The 27,037-nt window shown below is 40.8% G+C and overlaps 2 protein-coding genes and 1 long non-coding RNA gene across 4 annotated transcripts in view; 2 read left to right on the top strand and 1 right to left on the bottom strand.

The window, feature by feature from the left end:
• ckmt2b (creatine kinase, mitochondrial 2b (sarcomeric)) overlaps positions 1–27,037 on the top strand; it is a 182,177-nt gene that overhangs the window by 12,104 nt on the left and 143,036 nt on the right. The window lies entirely within an intron of this gene.
• Positions 1–27,037, bottom strand: part of LOC111197675 (uncharacterized) — a 139,363-nt gene that overhangs the window by 26,592 nt on the left and 85,734 nt on the right. The gene's annotated exons all lie outside the window — the stretch shown is intronic.
• The window catches only part of msh3 (mutS homolog 3 (E. coli)), a 92,322-nt gene that overhangs the window by 43,826 nt on the left and 21,459 nt on the right, over positions 1–27,037 (top strand). For both annotated transcript variants that reach the window (XM_049470189.1, XM_007243932.4), the window contains exons 16-20: positions 2,460–2,524; positions 4,818–4,934; positions 5,203–5,310; positions 8,491–8,605; positions 15,721–15,878. In XM_049470189.1, coding sequence (XP_049326146.1) covers positions 2,460–2,524; positions 4,818–4,934; positions 5,203–5,310; positions 8,491–8,605; positions 15,721–15,878 — 563 coding nt within the window. The remainder of the gene's footprint in view (positions 1–2,459; positions 2,525–4,817; positions 4,935–5,202; positions 5,311–8,490; positions 8,606–15,720; positions 15,879–27,037) is intronic.

Below are 27,037 nucleotides of genomic sequence, written 5' to 3'. Positions count from 1 at the left end.
GCTATGTTTATGTAAAAGTCTGGGGGCCGTTTTCAGTATTAAAATTGGCTCATTATACATCTCTATTCTACTTGAATTACATAGGTTTAGCACTTGAAAGAGGTTCACACTAAATCACTTCCATACACTAAACGCTATGTCAAGATAATTACGGGGTTCCAGGCTAGGGCACCTTTAAGCACAACTTAAATTAGGCTTGTGACAGTCTAATTTCCCATTGCTGTCTATTTACACTAAAAGAACATAAGAAATACATCAGCTCACCCTAATGATCTCCCAAGCTAACCATAAACAAAGGAGAAACGGGTTTGGATAAAAAAACACCACCACCACCCACCTCTATTGTTCTTTAAGTTATTATTGTTGTAATAGATCGATTTGAAGTAGACTTGATCAAAATGAGAATTTCTTAAGCTTTAAAACCCAAGGAAGTTAAAATACATGCTCTACTTGCTCATAAAACAGGCTTTGCTATCATAATGCAGTGTGAATAGAATCCCTATGTAAAATTTTTATTTTATTATTTTTTAAACATTGATTGGTTTTTGTTTGTAACTCATTGAAAAGTGAGTTAACAGAGTGACAACTCTGTTAATGGAGAACATAATTGAAATGTTTGAGATAATTGTATTTAATTACATAAATACTTATTGTATTACTTATGTGTTGTAATGTGCACCAAATATAAAGCAAATGGTCACTAAATGTTTTTAGCAATTACTAGTCAATTATTTATTTGACATGTGTAGCAATGTCAAATATTGTAAAAATATTGTAATAATTTCTCTGTAATGTAAAAACAAACAAATTTGTAATACAAGTATGTAATATGCACCTTACTGGATCAAAAATGTTTTACTAAAACTGGGCCTAAAAGGAATCCTTACAGCCTTTAAAGTAAAACCATAAAGTTGTTGTGTTTTTGGTTGACTTTTTTAAAAGATGCTTGTCTCTAATTAGCTAAAATATTTAAATCTAAAAAAGCAGATAATTAACAAAATTTTAGGAATAAAAATGTAGCTCTTGCAGTGCAAATATACAGTCAGTTTCTCTCCATGCTGCTGTGCACTGGGTGCACCCATGTACACAAAAGCACACACAATTAAACATCACTATTTAAGCTGTTGTAGTTTGACACATTTTAAGTTTAGTGAGCTTATGCTGCAGGCTGATAATCAGACACTGGTTGAACTGGAGTAAGGGAGGATAACTGTGGTGCTGTTGGAAGGTTTGTTTGTTTATATTAAAGGTGAGGTGCTTGACTAGTAGTGTCTGCATGTGTATCTGATAGTTAAAGTTATCTATACTGAGTTTTGAGTAGCTTTCAGCTTTTAGCTATTTAAATAGATGATGATAGAGTAGATGATGATGAAAAAATGCAGATGTGGGAGGAATGTTTGATAAAAAATATGTAAAAATCTACTCCTGTTTTATATTCTTAGCAGCTGAATAGATGTTCACAAAGAAACCGACATGACTGTTCTCTGCACATTTGATTTGAATGTGATTGAATCATGTAAATGATTGTATTTCTTTTGATATTAAGAATATTTTTGATTGAAGGCATAGTGGCTGGGTTTGTTGGGTGGTGAGCACCCCTAAAATATCTGATCCTTGAATCACCCCTGACCATTAATGTAATATAATAATATAATTTTTACATTTTGGGGAGTTTGACATTTTCAGATATATCATGTGTATTCATTATTTGTAATATCGTATTACATGTATTTATTACAATGTATTTCAATCCTTAAATATGTTATTTGATTATTTGTTATATATTACAGTATTGCATTGGGTTTAATTACCTTTTTAACTGGGGTAAGTGCAAAAGTTTGTCACATGTTTTGGACTATTGGGAATTTCTAGTGTATCATTTTTATTACCTTTTAATACATTATTGGGGAGTTTGGATATTACACTCTTTAAGTGTCACAAACATTGAGGGTAAATGAAGGTACGTTGAAGGTAAATTAAGATGCTACACATACAGGCTCAGCACATAACAGAGGCTCATCAGGTGCTCAAGTGAAGAGAATATTGCATAATCATAACTGTGATGTATAACCCTGTTACACACACATTCATTTTGATGATGCCCTGTTGTGTTTGAGATGTAAATGCATCAGCATGTTTCCTTTATCACACTAAAGCTCCGGTATTTTATATTCACATCCCCGGCTCCAAGTGTGTGTTTGCATTGGTATTTAAGCTGAGAGGTAATGGATGCCTGTGAGCTGTGAGCCAGTAATCCTTACACTGTGTGTTCGTTCATTCATCTGCTGAAACAGAACAGTGGATCTGAGTCCTCTTTCTTTTTTTAAACCCTTAACGATGTGTACAGCTTTTTGTACAGCTGCCGAGTCGTGTCAGGCAGATTAGAGCTTTGGAAGATAGAAGATTTTATCTCTTGCTCTTTCTCATTCTTTTTCTCTCTCTCTCTCCCTCTCTTTTAGTTCCTCATTGAGGTAAAGAACAGCATGTCCTCAGTTGTCCCCCCAGACTGGGTGAAAATCAACAGGTGGGTGGACATTAATCTGATCTACTGATATACACCAAGATGCATTCACCTCTGTGGCACCAGATACTGCCCTCTGAATTCAGTTTAAATCCACTGATAATCTTTTTTAATCAGTGTTCTGTTTATTTTAAATATCTAGTTAAAATGGTAATTGGTTGTGGTTAATTGTAGAGTGATAGCTCTTTCCATTAACTACCAACACATATGCAATTAGGGATGTATCTGGTGATGCAACTGGTCATGGCATAGCTTGTATGACTTTAAGACAAGCTCTTATGACAGTTGCAGTATGTGGACGAGCATTGTCCTGTTGAAATTGTGCATCCTGAAATAGTGTGGGTTCAGAAAAGATAGGGCCACTGGTTGCAGGACCTTATTAACATAATGTTGGGATGCCAGAGCGCTTGTAATGAAGACTATTGTAAAACATTAGGAACACCAGGGAATAGGGGTGTGCCATATCGTATCGTACGCAACATTTTTGAATATCATGAACGATATTAAACTCTAAAATATCGTGCCATATCACTCATCCCTAATTATCACATCAGGGTACTATTTTTTTTTTTTTTTGCTGTTTTTAGCAAAAGAAAAATTCACACTGTTCTCATTTCCCATTAAATATCTACTAGAGACAGATTATATCTGTCCAGTTTCATTAATTTTACTGCAGCACTGGATATATGGAGATATATGGAGTGCATTATTAGTATTGTGCAGCAGTGTATTCTTGAAAAAAAAAAAATCAGTGTTTTGTCATATCGTCATATTTGTCATTATCGCAAAAATACTATGAAATATTGTGATATTATTTTAGGACCATATCGCCCACCCCTACCAGGGAAGCAAATCGTGTGTCAGGGCAGGCATCTTCTGCCTGTGTTGTTTAAATGGCACTGGTGCTTGTGAATATATTTATCCTGATGGGCATGGTGTTCTTAAAATGAGGTGTGTTGTGGTACATTTCTGTTTAGGTGTACTGCTATTAGGGGTTTGCCATATTGTATCGTACACGATAATATCGCCAACATTTTTTAAATACCGTGAACGATATTATACCCTAGAAATATCGTGCCATATCACCCACCCTAATTATCACATCAGGGTACTACTTTTTTTTTAGCAAAAGATAAATTCACACTGTTCTCATTTTCCATTATATATCTACTAGAGACAGATTATATTTGTCCAGTATAATTTATTTTACTTTAACCCTGGATATATGGAGATATTTGGAGTGCATTATTAGTATCATGACATTCTGCATCATTGACCTCTATTACAAGTTTTAAATTAAGATTAAATTCTTGTACTTTTTAATATCTCAGGTAGGGGTGTGACATAAATCGTATGCAATAATTAAATAAAATTTTCATTTTGTTGCAGTAGTGTATTCTTGAAAAACAAAACATTAATTTATATCACCAAGAGTATCGTTATTGCGAAAATACCATGAAATATCGTGATATTATTTTAGGGCCATATCGCCCACCCCTAATTGCTATCTTGGCAATGGAAAATACAGATTGAAAGCACTACAGACTGAAAACCACCTAGGCAGATGTCAACCATCAGATGTTCATTGCTAACTTGACAGTGAATTGTCAACACATGTGCGTGTAACAAGCGCATACACCCCTGCTGGTTATGGAAGCATTGGACATGTCCATCTATCTGTGCCATTGATATAGCAATTTGCCAAAGTCAGAGCTTACCTTGCTCTTAAACGAAATGGCAAAGTGAAACACTGTACCTCAGTAACTGCTGTGATCATGTATGACCTAAATGTTACATATCTCTGCATCTTATCTTCACCACGCAAATTAAATTTGTACTTTATCGGTACTACACTGTCCTGTCTCCTATATTGTCTCTTGTCTGCTGTATTTATTGTAGTGTTATTAGTTCTGTGTAGCACATTCGTTACACTTTTTGCACTTTGTTTTTTTTGTTGTATTGTTGTTCCATGTTGCACTGTGTACCTGTACTCGGATGTTACAACAATAAAAACCTTTTTGACTTGACTCTTGATGTATTGGTTTATTGCACGTTATTCCATAAACATCCCCATGATTGATTTAAGAGAATTATTACATGCCTTTTGCAAAGTAAACTTATCCTGTGGTTATGATAGCAAAGACACACTGATATGCCCTAAATCAAGCTGTGCTGTGCACGTTGAGAGATCTCCTATAGGTGACTTTAATGGGCCTACAATTGTTTAAACTCATGATCTGTCCAGTTAAAAAAAATCTTAAAGTTAAATTAATTGCAATATTTTTTTCTTTTTTAGCACTAAAGTGGTGGGCCGCTATCACTCCCCTTTCATTGTGGAGAAATACCGGTGCCTACTTCAGCTGCGAGAACAACTTGTCATCGACAGTGGCCAGGAGTGGATCAACTTCCTCCAGTACGTATTTTAAAAACTCCTATAGGTTTCAGTGGAACTTTTTTCTAACTGAAACAATTCCTCATTGCACACTCTGCTCTAATCAGGCTACAGTGTTTCAGAACAGCTGAAGTTCATTGTGCAGGTTCATGCTTTAATTGCTGTGCTGTTGATTGCCTGCAGGATGTCGCATTAGCTGTAAATGTCACCTCACATGCTCGTGGCCTCTGCAGGAACAGAGTCTCTGTTTGACCAGTGCTGTTTCACCTCACGCTCCTTGTTCCTGTAGGCTATTTGGGGAGCATTACTACATCTTGAAGAAAGCTGTGGGTCACCTAGCAACCATGGACTGTTTCTTCTCATTGGCACAGGTTGCTAAAGAAAACAATTATTGCAGGTGTGTAATAAATCCAGTGAACTTTCTGTCAACTTTCATATCACGCTGTAATTATTCAGCTATATTCATATTCTTGCATTAGTGCTGTGTTAATGGATTTGAATTTGATCAGCGAAGTGGATGGCATAAAGGATATTTAGCCATGCTTGATTTAGGTGTTGATATCACTTATTTATTTATTTATTAAATTTTTTGGAAACCTTAAGTATCGACTAACAAAGACAACAAGCTGTTTTTATTTTCGCATCAAAAATATTGAGCTTTAGTGTAATTCAGTTCTGTTGTAAATTATTTTTTAACAGAGTAAATTGTTCATACAGTTGTGATTTTTGTGACATTAGCTTATATAAAATAATATCTAGTCTATTAGTAACTGTTGCAAAAAAACTTTAAAAGACGCCAGTACTAAATATTTTTTTGTTTAATAAAATAATGACTTCATAAGGTTTTTTGTGCTATTTGAAAGTAGAAAACTGAATTTGAATTAAATTTCAATAAAACAAACTATAGACATACTGCTTTCTACCAAGGAAAAAGTTTGAGCTATTAAACTAGCTTCTGTTGAAAGCCTAATGCTAACGCTAATGCTTTAGCTAAAACTAGAGCTAATTAGAGCAAATGTGAAGATTTTTTTTTTATTCTTTAAAAAAAAAAAATTGCAACCTATGCATACTAATAAAGTAATATTTATGTAAAATGCAGGCTAATATTCAGCATTAATCTTAATTGTCAGGAAGCGAACTTCGCCATCATACAGTTGCTAAAGAGAACAATTTTTACCAATGGGAAGCTAATAAATCTAGCATTAAGTTTTTTCATACTTTAAATTAAACTATCAGGACCAAAGGTTGGATTCCCAACTCTAAAAGAAAAGACATTTAATACAGTTTCAGGTGTAGTAAACACAAAGCTGACACCCCACACACACAAACCTACAACCTACCTTTTTAGCTTTTTTTCCCCCATGTTTAACACAGGTGACTTGGAAATCCTAGTGTTTGGTTACAGAAATAACAGAGGGCACAGAACAATTTTCTAGATAAATTCAGGGTTTATTTTTTATTATCCTCTAAGATGCGCAAAAGAGAGAACACAAGAGATAGAACCAGAAAACAGCAGCTCAGACCACTGTTTGTACAAATGCTAGCTAGCTTGTTAGCTCAGTTAGTTTATTACTCACCAACTTATTGCGGAAATTTCTACCATAACACCACCTTAAATGTTACTGCTGCACCGTTTAAGGTTCAACTATTTCAGGGGAGCTACCTACTTTACCCTAAGATAGCTTCATTGCTAACATTTGTTGGTTGTTTTTAGCATTTGCTTGCTTGCTAGCTAGCTAGCCAATTAGCTTGTGTTTGCCAACATTTTAGCAGCAAAACAACCAGAATTTATCACTGTTATACTGCAAGATATTCATAAAACACCAGTGTGAGAACTTCTCCACATGTGTGCAGAACAATTCCAACCTTTCCAAAGCATGAGTCACATCATCTAATGTTTTTTTTAAGTTGCCAGAGAGTGAATTTTGCTTAGTATAATTCAGTCAAATAATTTAAGTTGTGCTTAATTATGATAGTCTGTTGAGTGAGCAAACACCTATAATTTAATTTAACGAGTGCAAAAGAAACAGGCAGTATCGTATGACACGATTATTATCTTTTAACGGTGCATATCTTTTATAAATATATCGTTTTTGATAAAGGCCATTTAAATCCTTAATATAACTCTATTGTCTTATCTGTTTAAAAAAATAGCTGAGATTTTATCTATTTCTACCAAAACTTAGCAAAGGAATATAAAAGTACTGTTTTGGAGATGATCAGAAAAAGCATGTTTTTAAACTCTTTTGCCTTAATTAGCTGAATAATTTGCTCCGATTAAATTCTCACTATAAGTTAATGATGCAGGTTTTATTAGAGGTTTTGCCTTATTACCTAGCAAGATAAGAAGCTTGTCATTATTTTTTTGCTATGAGTTTATGCTAAAAAAAAAAAACACTATATAAAACAGATTAGCACTTAGCCTAGCTACTTATGTCAGACTATATGTAACTATTATTGTTATCCCTCGCCTTCTCTACTGTTCTTTGAAAAGATGCAGGCCAAGTTAAGACAGCGTTCCTGCAGCTCCTGGTGCCGTAAAAAGCGCATTTTCGCACCTCCAGTCGGGGCTGCTTTTCTCTGTTGTGTTTTTGCGGGAGGTGTTTGAAGCTTCTTATATAAGCTTTGATGGAGGACAGAGAGTGGGGGGACCCCAGAGGGCCCTCTCTCCAGCTCTCCCTGGCCAGCAGTAGGCTCCAGCCCGCCCCCGGAGCGCACCGAGCCCACTCCCTCAGCTGCTCACAGGCTGTGTGGGGGAGTGGATTTGACTTTGAAGGCCGAGGTTTACGCCAACTACACCCCCTCCGCTGTGCTCCTCCACCCCCTCCCTCCTGTTCCACTGAGCAGCAGAGACGCTCCGTACACTTCCAAACCTTTATATATATTTAGCGCAACTCTATAAATTTCCTGTATGCTGTTCTTCTTTGATTCCTTAGTGTGTTTCATAAGAATGGGAGTTCTGTGGATGGTAGCCTACGTACTTGTGTACTTGCAAGCACAACTATGCACTCCATGCAACTAAGAATCCATGGATGTTTTGTGTAACAAAAGAAAATCATATTTAATGTGCCCGCTGTTCATTTTCTGTTTTATTTGATTGTATGAAAATATTGAAAATGCATAAATAGAGTGGAAATCAAACTTTAAAATAAAATTGAAAGATTGAAATTGATACATTTTATTTATATTTTTCATGTAAATGAATTAATAAATCTGTAATTTTATGATTTTAGCATAATCATTTGTCCCCCGTCAATTGAAATGTTGGTTCAGTGTTTATATTCTCAATGGTAGTAGTATTCTTACACATACTTTCACAGTGAGAAAAAAAAAAAATAATTGAATTCATACCAAAGCTGTGATGTTTAACATGTTCAGTGTTTGATAAGTATTTTTAAATGATAATTTGTAATCGCTTTTTCTTTAAAATGCAGGACAAAAACACTTACAATTTTTAATGTATGGAGTGGTGAAAAAAAGGTTAATGTTTAATTTTTTTTCCATGCATTTCTATTATTTACTGATATTCTTCCCCATGATCCTGTTCTAATCATTTTTTTTAATGTGCTCTGTATAGGCCTGAGGTTCTGGAGCAGGAGCGCCACATAGTGATCAGGGATGGTAGACACCCTGTTATCGACATGCTGATGGGGGAACAGGACCAGTATGTGCCCAATGACACTGAGCTTCAGGTAGGGCCTCAGGCAGACATTAAAATGCTATCAATCTTACCTTGTTTTTATTGGCAGCTGGAGGTTTCTGCCCGCTTATAGGCTTATGCGTATTTACAAGTTCTGCCTATTCACATGCTTGTACCCTGCAGAATGTTTCTGCCCATTTACACGCTTCTGACTAGCCATAGTATTCTGCCCAGCAGGGGGCTTTTGCCCACTCACAGGCTTCTGTCCTCTCAAAGGCTTTTGCCCATTCACAGGCTTTTGCCCACTCACAGGCTTCTGGCCAATTCTACAAGCTCTTCCCAAGAAGGAGGCTTTTGCCCGTTCACAGGCTTCTGCCCAGCAGGAGGTTTCTGCCCATTTACAGACTTCTGCCCACTCACAGGCCTCTGCCCACTCACAGGCATCTGCTCATTTCTACAAGCTTCTGCCCAGCAGGAGGCTTCTGCCCGTTCACAGGCTTCTGCCCAGCAGGAGGTTTCTGCCCACTCACAGGCTTCTGCCCATTTCAACAAGCTTTTCCCAAGCAGGAGGCTTCTGCCCGTTTACAGACTTCTGCCCACTCACAGGCTTCTGCCCATTTCTACAAGCTCTTCCCAAGAAGGAGGCTTTTGCCTGTTCACAGGTTTCTGTCCAGCAGGAGGCTTCTGCCCACTCACAGGCATCTGCTCATTTCTACAAGCTTCTGCCCAGCAGGAGACCTCTGCCCACTCACAGGCATCTGCCCAGCAGGAGGCTTCTGCCCACTTACAGGCCTCTGCCCACTCACAGGCATCTGCTCATTTCTACAAGCTTCTGCCCAGCAGGAGGCTTCTGCCCGTTCACAGGCTTCTGCCCAGCAGGAGGCTTCTGCCCACTCACAGGCCTGTGCCCAGTCGCAGGCTTCTGCCCAGCAGGAGGCTTCTGCCCAGCAGGAGGCCTCTGCCCACTCACAGGCCTCTGCCCACTCACAGGCCTCTGCCCACTCACAGGCATCTGCTCATTTCTACAAGCTTCTGCTCAGCAGGAGGCTTCTGCCCACTCACAGGCTTCTGCCCACTCACAGGCCTCTGCCCACTCACAGGCCTCTGCCCACTCACAGGCATCTGCTCATTTCTACAAGCTTCTGCCCAGCAGGAGGCTTTTGCCCGTTCACAGGCTTCTGCCCAGCAGGAGGTTTCTGCCCACTCACAGGCTGCTGCCCATTTCTAAAAGCTTTTCCCAAGCAGGAGGCTTCTGCCCGTTCACAGGCTTCTGCTCAGCATGAGGCTTCTGTCCGTTCACAGGCTTCTGCCCAGCAGGAGGCTTCTGCCCGTTCACAGGCTTCTGCCCAGCAGGAGGCTTCTGCCCACTCACAGGCCTCTGCCCACTCGCAGGCTTCTGCCCAGCAGGAGGCTTCTGCCCAGCAGGAGGCCTCTGCCCACTCACAGGCCTCTGCCCACTCACAGGCCTCTGCCCACTCACAGGCATCTGCTCATTTCTACAAGCTTCTGCTCAGCAGGAGGCTTCTGCCCACTCACAGGCCTCTGCCCACTCACAGGCCTCTGCCCAGCAGGAGGCTTCTGCCCAGCAGGAGGCCTCTGCCCACTCACAGGCCTCTGCCCACTCACAGGCATCTGCTCATTTCTACAAGCTTCTGCTCAGCAGGAGGCTTCTGCCCACTCACAGGCTTCTGCCCACTCACAGGCCTCTGCCCACTCACAGGCCTCTGCCCACTCACAGGCATCTGCTCATTTCTACAAGCTTCTGCTCAGCAGGAGGCTTTTGCCCGTTCACAGGCTTCTGCCCAGCAGGAGGTTTCTGCCCACTCACAGGCTGCTGCCCATTTCTAAAAGCTTTTCCCAAGCAGGAGGCTTCTGCCCGTTCACAGGCTTCTGCTCAGCATGAGGCTTCTGTCCGTTCACAGGCTTCTGCCCAGCAGGAGGCTTCTGCCCGTTCACAGGCTTCTGCCCAGCAGGAGGCTTCTGCCCACTCACAGGCCTCTGCCCACTCGCAGGCTTCTGCCCAGCAGGAGGCTTCTGCCCAGCAGGAGGCTTCTGCCCAGCAGGAGGCTTCTGCCCAGCAGGAGGCCTCTGCCCACTCACAGGCCTCTGCCCACTCACAGGCCTCTGCCCACTCACAGGCATCTGCTCATTTGTACAAGGTTCTGCTCAGCAGGAGGCTTCTGCCCACTCACAGGCCTCTGCCCACTCACAGGCCTCTGCCCACTCACAGGCATCTGCTCATTTCTACAAGCTTCTGCTCAGCAGGAGGCTTTTGCCCGTTCACAGGCTTCTGCCCAGCAGGAGGCCTCTGCCCACTCACAGGCCTCTGCCCACTCACAGGCCTCTGCCCACTCACAGGCATCTGCTCATTTCTACAAGCTTCTGCTCAGCAGGAGGCTTCTGCCCACTCACAGGCCTCTGCCCACTCACAGGCCTCTGCCCACTCACAGGCATCTGCTCATTTCTACAAGCTTCTGCTCAGCAGGAGGCTTTTGCCCGTTCACAGGCTTCTGCCCAGCAGGAGGTTTCTGCCCACTCACAGGCTGCTGCCCATTTCTAAAAGCTTTTCCCAAGCAGGAGGCTTCTGCCCGTTCACAGGCTTCTGCTCAGCATGAGGCTTCTGTCCGTTCACAGGCTTCTGCCCAGCAGGAGGCTTCTGCCCGTTCACAGGCTTCTGCCCAGCAGGAGGCTTCTGCCCACTCACAGGCCTCTGCCCACTCGCAGGCTTCTGCCCAGCAGGAGGCTTCTGCCCAGCAGGAGGCCTCTGCCCACTCACAGGCCTCTGCCCACTCACAGGCATCTGCTCATTTCTACAAGCTTCTGCTCAGCAGGAGGCTTCTGCCCACTCACAGGCCTCTGCCCACTCACAGGCCTCTGCCCAGCAGGAGGCTTCTGCCCAGCAGGAGGCCTCTGCCCACTCACAGGCCTCTGCCCACTCACAGGCCTCTGCCCACTCACAGGCATCTGCTCATTTCTACAAGCTTCTGCCCACTCACAGGCTTCTGCCCACTCACAGGCTTCTGCCCACTCACAGGCCTCTGCCCACTCACAGGCCTCTGCCCACTCACAGGCATCTGCTCATTTCTACAAGGTTCTGCTCAGCAGGAGGCTTCTGCCCACTCACAGGCCTCTGCCCACTCACAGGCATCTGCTCATTTCTACAAGCTTCTGCTCAGTAGGAGGCTTTTGCCCGTTCACAGGCTTCTGCCCAGCAGGAGGTTTCTGCCCACTCACAGGCTGCTGCCCATTTCTAAAAGCTTTTCCCAAGCAGGAGGCTTCTGCCCGTTCACAGGCTTCTGCTCAGCATGAGGCTTCTGTCCGTTCACAGGCTTCTGCCCAGCAGGAGGCTTCTGCCCGTTCACAGGCTTCTGCCCAGCAGGAGGCTTCTGCCCACTCACAGGCCTCTGCCCACTCGCAGGCTTCTGCCCAGCAGGAGGCTTCTGCCCAGCAGGAGGCCTCTGCCCACTCACAGGCCTCTGCCCACTCACAGGCATCTGCTCATTTCTACAAGCTTCTGCTCAGCAGGAGGCTTCTGCCCACTCACAGGCCTCTGCCCACTCACAGGCCTCTGCCCAGCAGGAGGCTTCTGCCCAGCAGGAGGCCTCTGCCCACTCACAGGCCTCTGCCCACTCACAGGCCTCTGCCCACTCACAGGCATCTGCTCATTTCTACAAGCTTCTGCTCAGCAGGAGGCTTCTGCCCACTCACAGGTTTCTGCCCACTCACAGGCCTCTGCCCACTCACAGGCCTCTGCCCACTCACAGGCATCTGCTCATTTCTACAAGCTTCTGCTCAGCAGGAGGCTTTTGCCCGTTCACAGGCTTCTGCCCAGCAGGAGGTTTCTGCCCACTCACAGGCTGCTGCCCATTTCTAAAAGCTTTTCCCAAGCAGGAGGCTTCTGCCCGTTCACAGGCTTCTGCTCAGCATGAGGCTTCTGTCCGTTCACAGGCTTCTGCCCAGCAGGAGGCTTCTGCCCGTTCACAGGCTTCTGCCCAGCAGGAGGCTTCTGCCCACTCACAGGCCTCTGCCCACTCGCAGGCTTCTGCCCAGCAGGAGGCTTCTGCCCAGCAGGAGGCCTCTGCCCACTCACAGGCCTCTGCCCACTCACAGGCCTCTGCCCACTCACAGGCATCTGCTCATTTCTACAAGGTTCTGCTCAGCAGGAGGCCTCTGCCCACTCACAGGCCTCTGCCCACTCACAGGCCTCTGCCCACTCACAGGCATCTGCTCATTTCTACAAGCTTCTGCTCAGCAGGAGGCTTTTGCCCGTTCACAGGCTTCTGCCCAGCAGGAGGCCTCTGCCCACTCACAGGCCTCTGCCCACTCACAGGCCTCTGCCCACTCACAGGCATCTGCTCATTTCTACAAGGTTCTGCTCAGCAGGAGGCTTCTGCCCACTCACAGGCCTCTGCCCACTCACAGGCCTCTGCCCACTCACAGGCATCTGCTCATTTCTACAAGCTTCTGCTCAGCAGGAGGCTTTTGCCCGTTCACAGGCTTCTGCCCAGCAGGAGGTTTCTGCCCACTCACAGGCTGCTGCCCATTTCTAAAAGCTTTTCCCAAGCAGGAGGCTTCTGCCCGTTCACAGGCTTCTGCTCAGCATGAGGCTTCTGTCCGTTCACAGGCTTCTGCCCAGCAGGAGGCTTCTGCCCACTTGCAGGCTTCTGCCCACTCACAGGCTTCTACTCAGCAGGAGGCTTTGGCCATTTGCAGGCTTCTGCCCCTTCACAGGCTTCTATTTCTGAAGCACGATTGCTACCATAAAGTAAATTTGCCAGTGTTAAATCCACACAATGAGTGTTAAATTGTGACACTTGCAGTAATAATTCAACCCACATCTGTTGTGCATTATTGCTCCTATTTATGCCAAATTGAAGTTTCTGTGTTATGCTTTGCCTACTGTAAGAGCAATAGTTAGGGAAGAACTGAAATGAGTCTCAGTCATGCTGCTTCTTGTGGTGCCCTGGACCAGCAACTGTGAGTGGATCTCAATTTGTCAGTCTGTTTTTCTCCACACCTTTCCTGCGTTTACTCTAATATGCAATAGGCAACCTACTGTAATGAGCATAATAGAAAACACTGTAGGCTTAAAATTGTCTGATATATCTGTCCTAAAATGCAAAATTCTCCAGTATAATCTGACGTGCAGTCTTATAAAGCTTTTGATACTTGATTGTTTCTTTGCTTTGTCCTAGCTAAGTTAGAATAGTGTGTTTTTATTTGTTTTTATTTCGGCTTGTCAGGAACAAAGTGCGACATTAACAATGTATGACAGTAAAAGAATGGCTGTTTTTTTCAGTTTATGACAGTGTTTTGGATGGAACACATTGAGCAGTGCATTATTTAATAGTGAATCTGTTGCAGGATTACACAGTATACTGGTATGCCATAAATGTGCATCATTAGCATTGTCAGAATTACAGTTTTTGTGCTTTGCAGGATTTAATTGTTTGCTTAATCTTTGTTTTGTATTATTTGTACAGAGCAGTTCTCACAAGCGTCTTCTGTAATTATATTCTTGGTGCCCAAATCTTTGCTGAAAAGAGGAACAGATATTTTGAGACAAAGTCGTTTTAATTCTGTAGCCTGATTTTGGCAAAGTTATCATGCTGCCACAGCCCAGACTTTAATTATATTACATTATATTAGTTACTTGTTTCACCTTTTGGCAGCTTTCCATTGTGTTCTTGGCCTGCGTGTAATGTTGTGTAGTATAGTTAGATGTGCTGGACTTGGTGGTATATGTCCTTAGATGTGTGGAGTCAAACGCTGGTCTAGTGCTGTTCTGCATGGAGAGAAATAAGAACAACTCCTGCTGCCGTTTCTATTGTATGAGTGTTTTTATCGCAGTAAAATAGAAAGAAACTATAGCCCTTTTAAATATATTAATACTGTAGCTTTAAGGATAATTTGAATGTATTTTTTAACTTGAGAAAGAAGGGAATTGTGGCTGATTGCCTTTAATGGCTTCAGTAATAACATTGTACATTGATATCAAACTTTTGTTTTACTTGAGCTTTTGAGAAATATCTCTTTGAATACTTATATTTTAAGTATTTTAGGCCCATTTATAGTGTTTATGGAACTATTTAAAATATTCTGTTTTGTGAAGTAAGCAGTGTTAAAGTTGTTGGCGTATCTCTTTTTAAAGTCTATTGTTTACATTCTTCATCTGTTTTTTTTCCTGTTAATAAAGTCTGATTTCTTCATATATTGTGTAATTTTGTGGGACAAAGTGAACCCTATATCAACCAAAGCCTTAATTTGAAGCCTTAGTGTTTTATATTATATGTACTCCTAACATTACAGTAACTCACAAACCAATATTAGCCCAGTCATGCCAAAAAATAAAAAATACTGTGATATACCGTGAAAGCGTCAGAATCTTGAAAAATACTGTGATATGCATTTTTGGCCATATCACCATGCAATAAGTCGATATGAGTCTATATGATTTGTTTTATTCTGTTTTCATTAAATATTTGGTTATTATTGTCTGCACTGGCTGATCAGCTCTCTGAAACTCTGCTTGCTGTGGACGTGGGGGACGTTGTGAGCTTGATTATTGCTGAGGCGTTTAGATGTAGCAATAGAAGGCTGTGGGTGGCTGTGCTGATGTCAGAGGCTGCCCTGTCTTTTTTACAGCAGGTTCATCTTTTTTTTGCCAGCGAGGAAATGGGATTGAAACATAGGCCACTCTTTTGAATTGGACCAGTGTATTTCTGTCTCTCTCGCGCAAACTCCCTCTCCCTCACTCATGCACTCTCTCACTCTCTCTCACAGCAGTGGATGGTTTCCACTCAGTTAATAAAAATTAAGATAAAATTTATCTACCATGTAAAATAATGTTTTATATTAGCTTGTTTGTATCCGAATAAATGTATTTCTTGATTTTAAGTAGTTTGGTTTGATTTTGGGCTTTAACCTCATCAGTCATCCTGAAGACATCAGTGTTTCTGTGCTTGTCCTCAGATGATTCTCTTATTTAATGGTGATAAATTGACTGACTGTATACTGTTATGCATGCATGCAGGCCAAGATCTAATCCAAGCACAATTTATACAAATGGAAGTCCAAGTTTTTGAAGTGTTAAAAGTGCTTGTGACTGTTTTCAAAGAGGTTTTGATATAGTTAATATTTAACATGATTATTTTTTGTTTTCCTCAGGGTGATGGGAAGCGTGCCATGATTGTTACTGGGCCCAACATGGGGGGAAAAAGCTCATATATTCGTCAGGTAGCACTGGTTACCATTATGGCCCAGCTGGGATCCTTTGTACCAGCCAGAGAGGCATCTATTGGCATTGTTGACGGCATATTTACCAGGTACAGCCTTTCACTTTTCACTTCATCTTCTGATTTTACAGGTAATCAAATGTTCACTTACAGTGGTTGGACAATAAAACTGAAACACGTGGTTTTAAACCACAATAATTTATTGTCCCAACGGACAGTTCTGGTGGAAACAGGAGAGTTGAGGTGCACATTGAATTCTGCCGTGATTTGAGCAGCCATGGTTTTATGTTTTTTTGATTCAATCCGGGTTAGCACCCGAACATCCCTTTCAGACAGCTTCCTCTTACAGCGTCCACAGTTAATCCTGTTGGATGTGGTTGGTCCTTCTTGGTGGTATGCTGACATTACCCTGGATACCGTGGCTCTTGATACATCACAAAGACTTGCTGTCTTGGTCACAGATGCACCAGCAAGACGTGCACCAACAATTTGTCCTCTTTTGAACTCTGATATGTCACCCATAATGTTGTGTGCATTGCAATGTTTTGAGCAAACCTGTGCTCTTACCCTGCTAATTGAACCTTCACACTCTGCTCTTACTGGTGCAATGTGCAATTAATGAAGATTAGCCACCAGGCTGCTCCAATTTAGCCATGAAACCTCCCACATTAAATGACAGGTGTTTCAGTTTATTGTCCAGCCCCTGTATTTGTAGTGACACACATGATTTCACAGGGAATTACAAGGGTCAAAATCATGTTGATGGTAAACTTGCTGTAGAAGGGAGAATCTTTTTACCATGGCACTGATATAAAGAAAATAAACAATAATAAAGTTAGAGCATTTTAAAGAGCAGAGAACTTGTAATTTTTAAGGAGTTTCTGACATTACATTTACAATGTAAAAATGTTCAAATATTCTGAATAAATTCAACATAAGACCTCTCACAAGAACTGATTAACACTGTTTGTTAAAATCCTGTAATATTATTTACAAACAATTTTCACATAAAGTTGATTTAAGTTGCAAGAATTTCTTATAATATAGTACTTATTACAAAGCACGATAATATAAGTTCAAAGATTATTGTATGTTATTAAGACGTGAAGAGTACAATTATAAGTATTGCTACAGTCTATGTACTTCACAGTTAACAGAATACTTGTTGATCGATTTATTTTCTATGACTATTCAAGTATTAAAATTAGATGTACAGCAGAATCCACCTTATTGGGATCTATGGTGTCATTTGTTCATTTTCCAGCATTTCAGTCTATATTTGTAAATTTCTGACCAATACACTTTGTCTATAGTGGGTGCTGCAATCCACAGCTCCAGTCTGTTAGTTACATAATCGTATCTTCTAAGACAAGATTCCCAGATCCCTCCGTTTCTCTCCCACCTTCAGTCTTCAGTTTAGACTTCCCATTGAACACACTCCTCTCAGGGTGTGAGATCTGTTTCAAAGAACATCGATCATTTCCGCCCACCTGCTCTGCTCTAATGGAGAAGCGAGGCCTGCTCCTAATGGCGCCTGTATTGGGTAATAAAGCGCTCAAACAGAGGGGACGTGATCAAGCATTCTCAAATGAGCGCATTGAAACGTTCCCTCTCCGACCGTCAGCTCGCCATTCCCTCTGAATAATCAGACACGCGCTGCGCCATTGTCCCCTCATTTCCTGCTCGTTAAATGGGCGGGTCGAGGCTGGACAGCTGACAGTTCGAGCTCCAGTGGCCATGACAACACCTCAGAGGCCGAGCAGACTTCAGCCTCCTGTTGGAATAGTCTGGAGATGGAGGAAAGGAAACCATGACCACCAGTACATTTACTGGAGATCAGTGTAATTAGCCTGAATGCAAAAGGTAGATAGAGGGAGAGATGAGAGAGAGAGCGAGATCAGGGAAGAATTTGCATAGAAAGGGCTCTCTATGTAGAACTGAATGAGAGCTTTAGTGTGAGCTAAGTAGTCATGGGTTTAATGCAGAATGACCTGTCCTGCATTGCCTAGTGCTTTCTGACAACTATTGCCAGGCAAGACAAGCATGACTGAATTTTGGCCAAAAATAGTATTCTGTTCTGTCCTTAAATTTTTTTGAGATTGTAGAGACCAAAATAAAAATTATTATCTTAAAATTAACAGCATTACACATTTGACTTAACACCAAATCTTGAACAATTGTTTTCACGTTTCCATGATTTTCTTTATTTATTTAATAGATTTTTTAAAAGATAAAACACTAACAAATCTACAATTTCTAAATAGGATTGAACACTGAACATTTTTAACATTCCAGCAGAAGGCTGGGCAATGTGGCCCTAAAATAATATCACAATATATAGAGTTATTTTTGCGATAACGATATTCTTGACAATATGACAAAACGTATGACAAAATTTTTTAAATTAATTTCAAGTATACTAATGCAACAAAATAAATATTAACGTTTTATTTAGCATAAATTACTCTGCATATGGCCCAACAAAGCACAATACTCAGTTTCTATTACCAATATTTTTCTGTGCTGGCCTATGCTATTGCAAAACCCTGTAGATGACTTTCAATTTGATGCAGACACAGCAGCCAGCCTCCACTGTGCTGGAAAGCTTTAGCCACAATTGCTAAGCACTGTATATGTAAAGAATAAAAAAAGAAATATGTAATGCAGCCAGCCTCATCTGGGCTAGACTGTTTTTCTGAGCTGGATTACTCGCTGAGTTGATGACAGACTGAAGTCCCTGTCTGAGCTCAGTCTTTAGATAGCTGTTTGTTAATAGCTTTAAGCTAACTCTGATGTCTTTTTGAATGCAGTGAAGTGCTGTCGCTGCTGAAAACAAACCTAACAATAGAGTAAACACTAGAATATGATCTAAAACTAAACTAATTTTGGTATATCCTTGTCTGGGATAAATTATTCAGCCATTTCCTTTATATGGTTGCCTATAGATATATATATTTAGAATGCAGAAAAGTAGACTATAGACCTGTAACTTAAATTTAGTCTTATCTAGACTTTTTTTATATACGACTTTACAAATTGATCTGGTTTCGATTACCAGCAAAATCATAGTCGAGCTCCGAGCTGGACTGTAGCATTTTAAACTGAAAGCTCAGCTTATTGAAACACAATTCTCATTAGGTTGAATGGGATTTTTGCCAGCGTTTGTGGAAAGCTTTATTCATATGTTGAAAGAAAGAATTCATATGTGGGCGCAACATGGAAAGGTCAGTTGACCTTTATGCTCTAGGAGCACGGCCTCCTGTTACTGTAAGCTATTGATTAATATGACTATTACTATGGGCAATAGTGAGGGTGAGAGTGCAAATAAAGGTAAAGTTGTAAGAGTATCATGTACTGGCTAACAAATATTGGGCAAAAAAATGGCAAAAAGTGTGAAAATGATATATTTTTATGTTTTTGCCAGTTTTTGACCTTTTGACATAAAAACATGAGAACCTAACTGTTGATACTTTTTTTTTTCTCTACATTTCCACATCAGTGGAGGTGGCCCAAATCTGTTTTTTTAGTATTTTTGTAATGTGATCTATATCAGACATTTCTCCAAACAGTTCACTCCTAAACTGAAACATATGCACAAAAGAGCAAACCTTCATGTGAGGTTTTGGGTTTCATCTTTGTCAGCATCACAGGAGTCATCAAGAATTTTCAGGGTCTGACAGTTGTGCTTATCACATTCATGAGAATGTGTTCTAGCTCAAAGTAAAATGGGCACATTATTTAACCACATCCACTTCTTTTGGTTTCCATAAACGTGACTCTGCAGCCATTACCTCCTTTGGCTGCTGCTGTTGTGCATTTTTCCTTCTCCTCACTCTTCTCCTCACTAATTGTCTTGTTGGATTGACATAAAACATGAATTCTGGTCTGGCTGTTCTTGTTTTCTGAATTTTGTTGCTCGGTATCGGATATACATTGGATTTCGATACCATATATATAATGAAAAAAGCAGACTTTCTAAGTATCACAGAAGTTGCGGGAGTCTACCGCATATCAATAATGGCTCCCACAAGTCAGATAAAATCTTACAGAAGCAAGAACACATGCAAGGCACATGCATAGGCCACAAAAAAGGAAAGAAAGGTGCTCCCCTCGTGTGTATATTCATGAAACGCATGCAAAACAAAGAGGGTTTGTGATTCAGCCAATCAGTTTTAAGTGTTGACGGGCAGTGTTTTTTTTTTCTTCTTCTTTCCCTCCTGGGTGGGATGCGTTCAGGAGCATCATGACTCCTATCAAAACTCATTTCACCTCTGACTACTCTAAAGTATATCCATGTCTGGTAAAAGTACAAAACAATGTCAGGTCACAAAAACAGGTCAGGGGGTACCTCCCTGAATTTAATTATAGCAACTTGGGATATCTGAAAAAGTGACCAGAATTGGAATACATTTTTTTTTGCTGTTCTCACCGGCACAAAAACAAGACACCTGTGTCTCATATGATAAACTAGATAACATTTGTGAATGTAACCATTGTCTCACAATTGCATGATGATTGTACCATGGAAATGCTTCAAAAATTCCTTGAAAGCATTGTTGAGGTTAGTAAGGTTCTTTCTTCTCCTGCCAAGATTTCAGAGAAGCAGTCTTTTTTTATGAACTGCTGTGATCACAGCTATGATCTGTGATTTAAAGGTGAATTAAGCAGATCTGAATATCAGTCACACTTCTACTAAACCACGATTTCACTGAATTCTGTTACTGTTTAGAAGTGAATAAAGGAAAAAAACTCTCTTGCTTCATTCAGCTGATTTATTCGTCAAATCTATTTCAGCGAATCTCAGTTTAATCAGTTCATTTACAAAAAACAGATAAGTGTTCTCCTTGTCTGTTTTTATGAAAGTTTTTGTTCCAAAGTTTTGAAACTACACACAGCCATGATGTATGTCTATTTGAAATGGACCACCTGCTTATTTGTTGTTGTTTTTTTAAAGCAATGGAATTAATAGGTTGCCCTTCCCTCCATTCAAAGTCATTGTGATTAAAATCATTGTTGAGTTGTAGTAGGGAGAAAAGCATCACTGTCTGTGTGAATCCAGGCTCAACTCACTGCTTACTAACTTGGCTATGCAACTCTGGGGAAGTGTAAAACATAATGCTTTAGACAAATGCTCAAAACTAATTAGTAATCAGTCATATTTGTGGTAACTTCTGTATGACTAGTCCACATACTTATTTCACTTTCAGTAGAGCTTAGATCGGGCCCAAAAAATTCGACCCGACCCAGCCGGAGCCCGTGCACGTTCTGCCCAAGCCCAAACCATGAACTGTCATTATGAGCCCGAGCCCGACCCGATCCGCCCCATAAACTGGCTGTTTTCGTGCTGATTGAATGAGCGAAATATAATCAGAATTCTGTTAATTAACACTGTAACATAAAAGCATAGAACTATTATTTAATTTAAATGATTTTTAAGAACAGCTACACACAGTGCTGCAAGTCAAACGCGGAGGCGTTCACGTGCGCCCAGAGCTACGTGATTACATTTTTCATTTTATTATAGTTTAATTTTATTTATTTATTTATTTTTTCTGTTCAGTAAGTTTTTAGGGTGGGCTTGCTAGTTTTTATTAGTTTTCACACATCTCATCAGAGAGATCAATCTAAGAAACGTGAGGGAGAAAGAGAGAGAGAGAAAAAGAGAGAGAGAGAGAGAGATTTGCGTGTTCTGGTATGAGCTACTCACAGGTAAATGTTCTCACACACTGTATCTCCTGTTTCTCTTTCATCTGCCTCGCACGCATATTGTAATCCCATACATAGTTCTGCAGTTTCTCAGTGTTTTCTGTCATATTTTGCGGCTAGCGCGAGCGCTTTACACAAGAACTAATGGACCACGAGGTGCCGCGCGCTCGGCACAACACCGCCCGCTGTACAACTCCGCTGTACAACAGCGCTTATAAATAAATTAAACACGAAAATTAGGGTATTCTATCAGTAATTTCAGTTCGTTTTAGTTTTATAAACACAAAATACAGTTCGAGATAGTTATGTTTTTCCTTTTAATTACCGTTTTTATTAGATTCAGTTAACACAAATGTTTTTTCACTTTCAGTTTTCGCTATTTCGTTCGCTTTAGTGAAAAATAATAATTGGTTACTTAGCAACATTGTGATTATCACACCAGAGCTTTATATAAAATAAAAATAGGAGCCCGATTTCGGGTCGGTCCTCGGGTCAGGTCGGGTTCGGGCAGAGAATCTAAGCTCTAACTTTCAGTGATGTTTCTGTATCTCGCAGCTTGTCCAGAAAAACGTGTCCTTTGGTGATGATTCAAACTGCGATTTACATTCCAACTGTAGGGACCAGGAGCAAGAAATGTAAAATTTCAATTGACATAATAGACACAGTTGTGCATTGTGCTCAGACGACTGTACTGTTCTGCTACCTTACAATAATGTATACACACATAACATCACATCACACATTGTGTGTACTCTTTTAGTTTTGTGCATTTTTAGTTTTAGCATTTGTTTGTTGCCTTTTTTCCGTCCAATATCTGTTCCAGCATATTCACCTGATGCCACCACTTAATAAATATACCCCTCATTTCTAATATTTTTTTTTAATGTCACCAGCTTCCTAAAGTTGCCAAGTGTTCAGTTACTCCAGAGAACTCCACATGCCTTTATATACCACAGCTCTGGAAAAAAAAAGACAACTTAAAAATGATGAGTTTCTTTGATTTTACCAAACTGAAAACCTCTGCAAAATAATCAAGAGGAGGAGGCATGATCACAAGCATCAAACCAAGCAGAAAAAAGCAGTGTGTAAGACTGGTGGAGGGGAATATGCCAAGATGCATGAAAACTGTGATTAAAAACCCAGGGTTATTCCACCAAATATTGATTTCTGAACTCAATCTTTTTGCGTTTTCTTCAGCCATTTCTCATTTTCTTATGCTCTAAATGACGATATTTGTATGTGAAATTTGGGAGAAGGGCCATATTAAAAAATCTCAACAAAGCTGAGACCCAGAGAATGTGTATGTTTTTATACATTTTTTGAAAAACACTTAACAAGTAAATCTAATTGTTAATTGGAATCGTTAATTGGAAATGCTAAAATCTACAGAATCTAACAAAATATAGGCACTTGAAACAGACCTTGAAATAGAACATTAATACTTATTATTCACAGGTTAAAATAAACATATATAACTGTACATAAAATGTATTTATGTAACTATAGGCTGCATTAGCTATAGATATGTATTAAATGTCCTCAGTAGATATGCCTTTTAAACTGGTCTGTTTTCTTGAACTAGACATGTGTTAGGCATCTTTTCTTAGCTGTAAGAAAATTTCCATTTGCGGTCAGTTTTTGAAGAAGAGTGTGCAGGAGCGAGAGAGCACTGGGAAGTTTGGGTGATTGTTCTCTTTAGGATGTAGCTGTAGGTTTGTACAAAAAAGTCGATATTTGTTGTTAGCAATTTTGTTGCTAAATTCAGAAACTTCTAAGTTGGTGCTACGTTGCAGTGCATGCTGGGGATTGTAGTGCAACAGATCAAATGGGCCAATATTAATAGTATACTAAAATAATTATGGTTGGAACTGAATTTGGTGGCTGTGGGCTGTAGAGGAATCACTTTTGCTTCCATAAAGAAACCATTTTGTGAATAAATGATTATGAAGGACGTTCACTTAAAAACCTTTCAAATGTCACCAATTTAAAGCTTCTCCACTTTCACATCTCTTTTACAAGAAATGCCAAAGGCACAACGATCAGCCAATGAGATAAAAAGGTGAACTTTGATTTCAGACCCTTTTTTTTTGACTACCGTATTTTTCGGACTATAAGGCGCACTTAAAAACTTTTAATTTTCACAAAAATTGACAGTGCGTCTTATAATACGGTGCGCCTTTTGTATGGATTTTACTCGTCAGGTTGTAAGGAGCAGTAAACACACACTCCGTGCAGCGTTATAGAGAGTTTCAGTGCTATACAGAGTCCAGAGCCGTGCAGCTCCGAGGCTGAGCAGCAATAGCATTAGCTAGATGCTAACCGCTAAGCTAGCTAGCTTATTCACTGAGATCAGTATTATCTAAATTTTACTCGTCAGGTTGTAAGGAGCAGTAAACACACACTCCGTGCAGCGTTATACAGAGTTTCAGTGCTATACAGAGTCCAGAGCCGTGCAGCTCCGAGGCTGGAGCAGCAAATAGCATTAGCTAGCTTATTCACTGTTCAGAGATCAGTATTATCTAAATTTTACCCGTCAGGTGTAAGGAGCAGTAAACACACACTCCGTGCAGAGCCGTGCCGCTCCGAGGCTGGAGCAGGCAATAGCATTAGCTAGATGCTAACCGCTTAGCTAGCTAGCTTTTTCACTGTTCAGAGATCAGTATTTTCTAAATTTAGCACTTTTAATACTGCTGGAGCAGTATTATTAGAGTTAGATGCTAATCGCTAAGCGTTCACCGTTCAGAGGTGAGTTATCGGCCTGTAAGTCTGTGCTGCTTTGCCTGGCTAGCATTAGCTAGATGCTAAGCGCTAACTCTCTCAGAGGTGAGTTTTATCAGCCTGTAATCTGCTTGTTTACAGTGTTAAAACAAGCTACGGGGGACGAATCGCTAGCTAATATCTCACTGTCTTACCAGAACACGCAGGATTACTCAGTGTAACGCTGTCGTTTAAGTTTGGGTTAACTTTACTAGTTTAGGTGACTAGCTAGCGTGCTAGCGGATAGCTATGCTAACGCTGGTGCAGCAAGCCTTAGTGGACATCTGGAAATCTAAGCTTACTGTAAATAAACTGAAGCACGTTACTCACCCAAATAAACAGTTTTCAGGAGAGGAATCTGTGTAGATTAATATCCAGCACTCGTTTGACTTTGAAAGAGCTAACGTTAGATTTGTATACTGAGACGCTCCACCGGCAAGCGACCACCCCCGGTGGGGGAAGGGAAACATGGCGCCACCCCTGTTCACTTTGATATAGGCACCCTTTCTAGTGTCACTTAACGCGCCTTATAATGCGATGCGCCCTATGTATGGAAAAATAGCAGAAAATAGGCGTTCTTTGATAGTGCGTCTTATAATACGGTGCGCCTTATAGTCCGAAAAATACGGTAATAGTCTGTTCTCCAACCTGCTGCCCCGTGCATTATTCCTTCTGCTGTACACATTGGCGGCTAATTGTCTTCCCTCCCTAGAGATGTGTCAGTTTGTTCTAATTAACAGGTGAAAATCACGTTCAAACAGCAGCCAATTAAGCCTGAAGGGTGCACTGGCCCGTGGTGCACTTTACCAGCAAAGAAGCAAATGCTCAGTGCTAATTGCATTTGTGCCGTGAAACTCAAGCATGAGGGGTAACTGACAGACATCAAGGGAATTCATGTCATTTTAATTTTTTTTCTTTTTTCTAATTTTACATTTTGTAATTTTGTAAACTACAAAAAGTCTCCGCCTGAAAAATATCCTGTTCTTACATTACATTGTATACATAAATGGTTTTGGGCTTCGTGACCATAATGCCTAGAAAAGCAGTTTTGGAAATTAGAAATTGAGTTCTGGAATTTCAGAAACAATTATATGGATTCAGAAAAGCTGGAAGACTCACTTGGGCCAGGTTCACACTACATTATTTTATGGCAGATTTATCAGTCACCGATAGCCGTTGGAAATCGTAGGCAAAAGACGCAGATAAGAAGCAAATCACTGTTTAATGTAATTAAAGTGATTGATTGCGTTGCAATCCCTGCAAAAATATTTAGCAGGTTTGCTATCTGAACCTGTTGGGTTGTAGTCTTGTAGAGTAAAAAGCCTTTGTGTCAGTTGATTAAAAAATATAATAATCTGATTAATCACAACAGAATAAGTTTATTTTTCTTCTACTTAAGACTAAGCTTTTTATAATGGCTATTTAAATGTGAATAAAAGAATCAGCATTACATTTGGAAAAATGATACAATATTTATATTAGTGTTTTCAATTGCTTAAAATAAATTGTATTAATTATAGTAGTAAAATATATTAGGGGCTCTGAGTGGTACAGTGGTCTAAGGTGCTGCAATTATGATTGCTGGTTCGAATCCTGTTCTTGTAGCTTGCCATTAGCTCCCGGGGCCCTGAGAGGGCACAATTGGCCTTGCCCTCTTTCTGGGTGGGTAGATGGCGCTCTCTCCCTACACCACTCCTGCAGCACCAAGGCTGGAACATTAGCATTAGTGGCTAACTGTACCAGCAGTGCTAGCAGGGGTTAAGAGCAGGCTACAGCACAGTTAGCGGGTAATGCTAATGCTGCTCCAGTAGTGCTAGCCGGGGTTATCAGCAGGCTAGAGGCCAATACTACTCACCTCTGAACGGGGAAATAGCTAGCGCGGTTAGTGGGTAATGTTAATGATACCCCAGCAGTGCTAGCTGGGGTTAGGAGGAGTCTACAGGCCAATACACTCCCCTCTGAACGGGAAAATAGCGATTAGCGGCTAATGCTAATGCCACTTCAGGCCCGGTCCTGGAGAACTAAACTGAAACTCCTGAATAACAATGCAATTTGTCGGCGTGGCTTTACTGCTCCTTACAACCTGACTGGTAAAATTTCATACACAGACTCAGTGGATTAAAATGTGCACTGATGATTTTTGGGAAAATTAAAGGATTTTAAATGCGCCTTATAGTGCAAAAAATACGGTAATTATTTGTTTGTGTTCAATTAATGAACACTTCATGAAATTATGAATCAGAATCCCACAGAAATTCGTAAATTTATGACTGGAGATCAGCGCTGTCTGAGATCTTCTCAGTTGCCAACTTTTTAGTCTGTCCTTGGTCTGGAAGTTGCCACACATTCAGTGCTGATGGTATGTGAGCACTGATGGACTTTTATTGAATTATCAGCAAGGTTACTGAGCACTTCTTCACTCATCGTTTTCTGGTTGCCTTGGAAACAGGAAATGAAGTTGAATGCAAAAAAAAAAGAAAGAAAAAATTAAAAGCCTTAAAAGGATGAATCCATTCAAACCTGTAATCTGTCAGTCAGGGGTTTAATGCTGCAGCTTCCTTGGTTTGGATCACCTTTTATTGCCCCGTTTTTAAAGTAGAAGCTTGTTTCCTAAATGTACTAAGTACTGTGCCCCGAGTTTCCTGGTAAGCACTACTTGTGTAGTGGAAAACGTGGCTTCTTGGATGAAGAGCTGCTGTTGAGCAGTGCTTTTAATGGAGAATGATACTCAGAAGAAGATGAAGACACTTTGACCTTATCTGACCAGATGTGAGTAAAGCAGTGAC

This window comes from Astyanax mexicanus, chromosome 22, assembly GCF_023375975.1.
Source record: "Astyanax mexicanus isolate ESR-SI-001 chromosome 22, AstMex3_surface, whole genome shotgun sequence".
In the NCBI taxonomy this organism is placed as follows: Eukaryota; Metazoa; Chordata; class Actinopteri; order Characiformes; family Acestrorhamphidae; genus Astyanax; species Astyanax mexicanus.
Note: the sequence above shows the minus strand (reverse complement) of the source record. Positions and strands in the feature narration are given on the sequence as shown.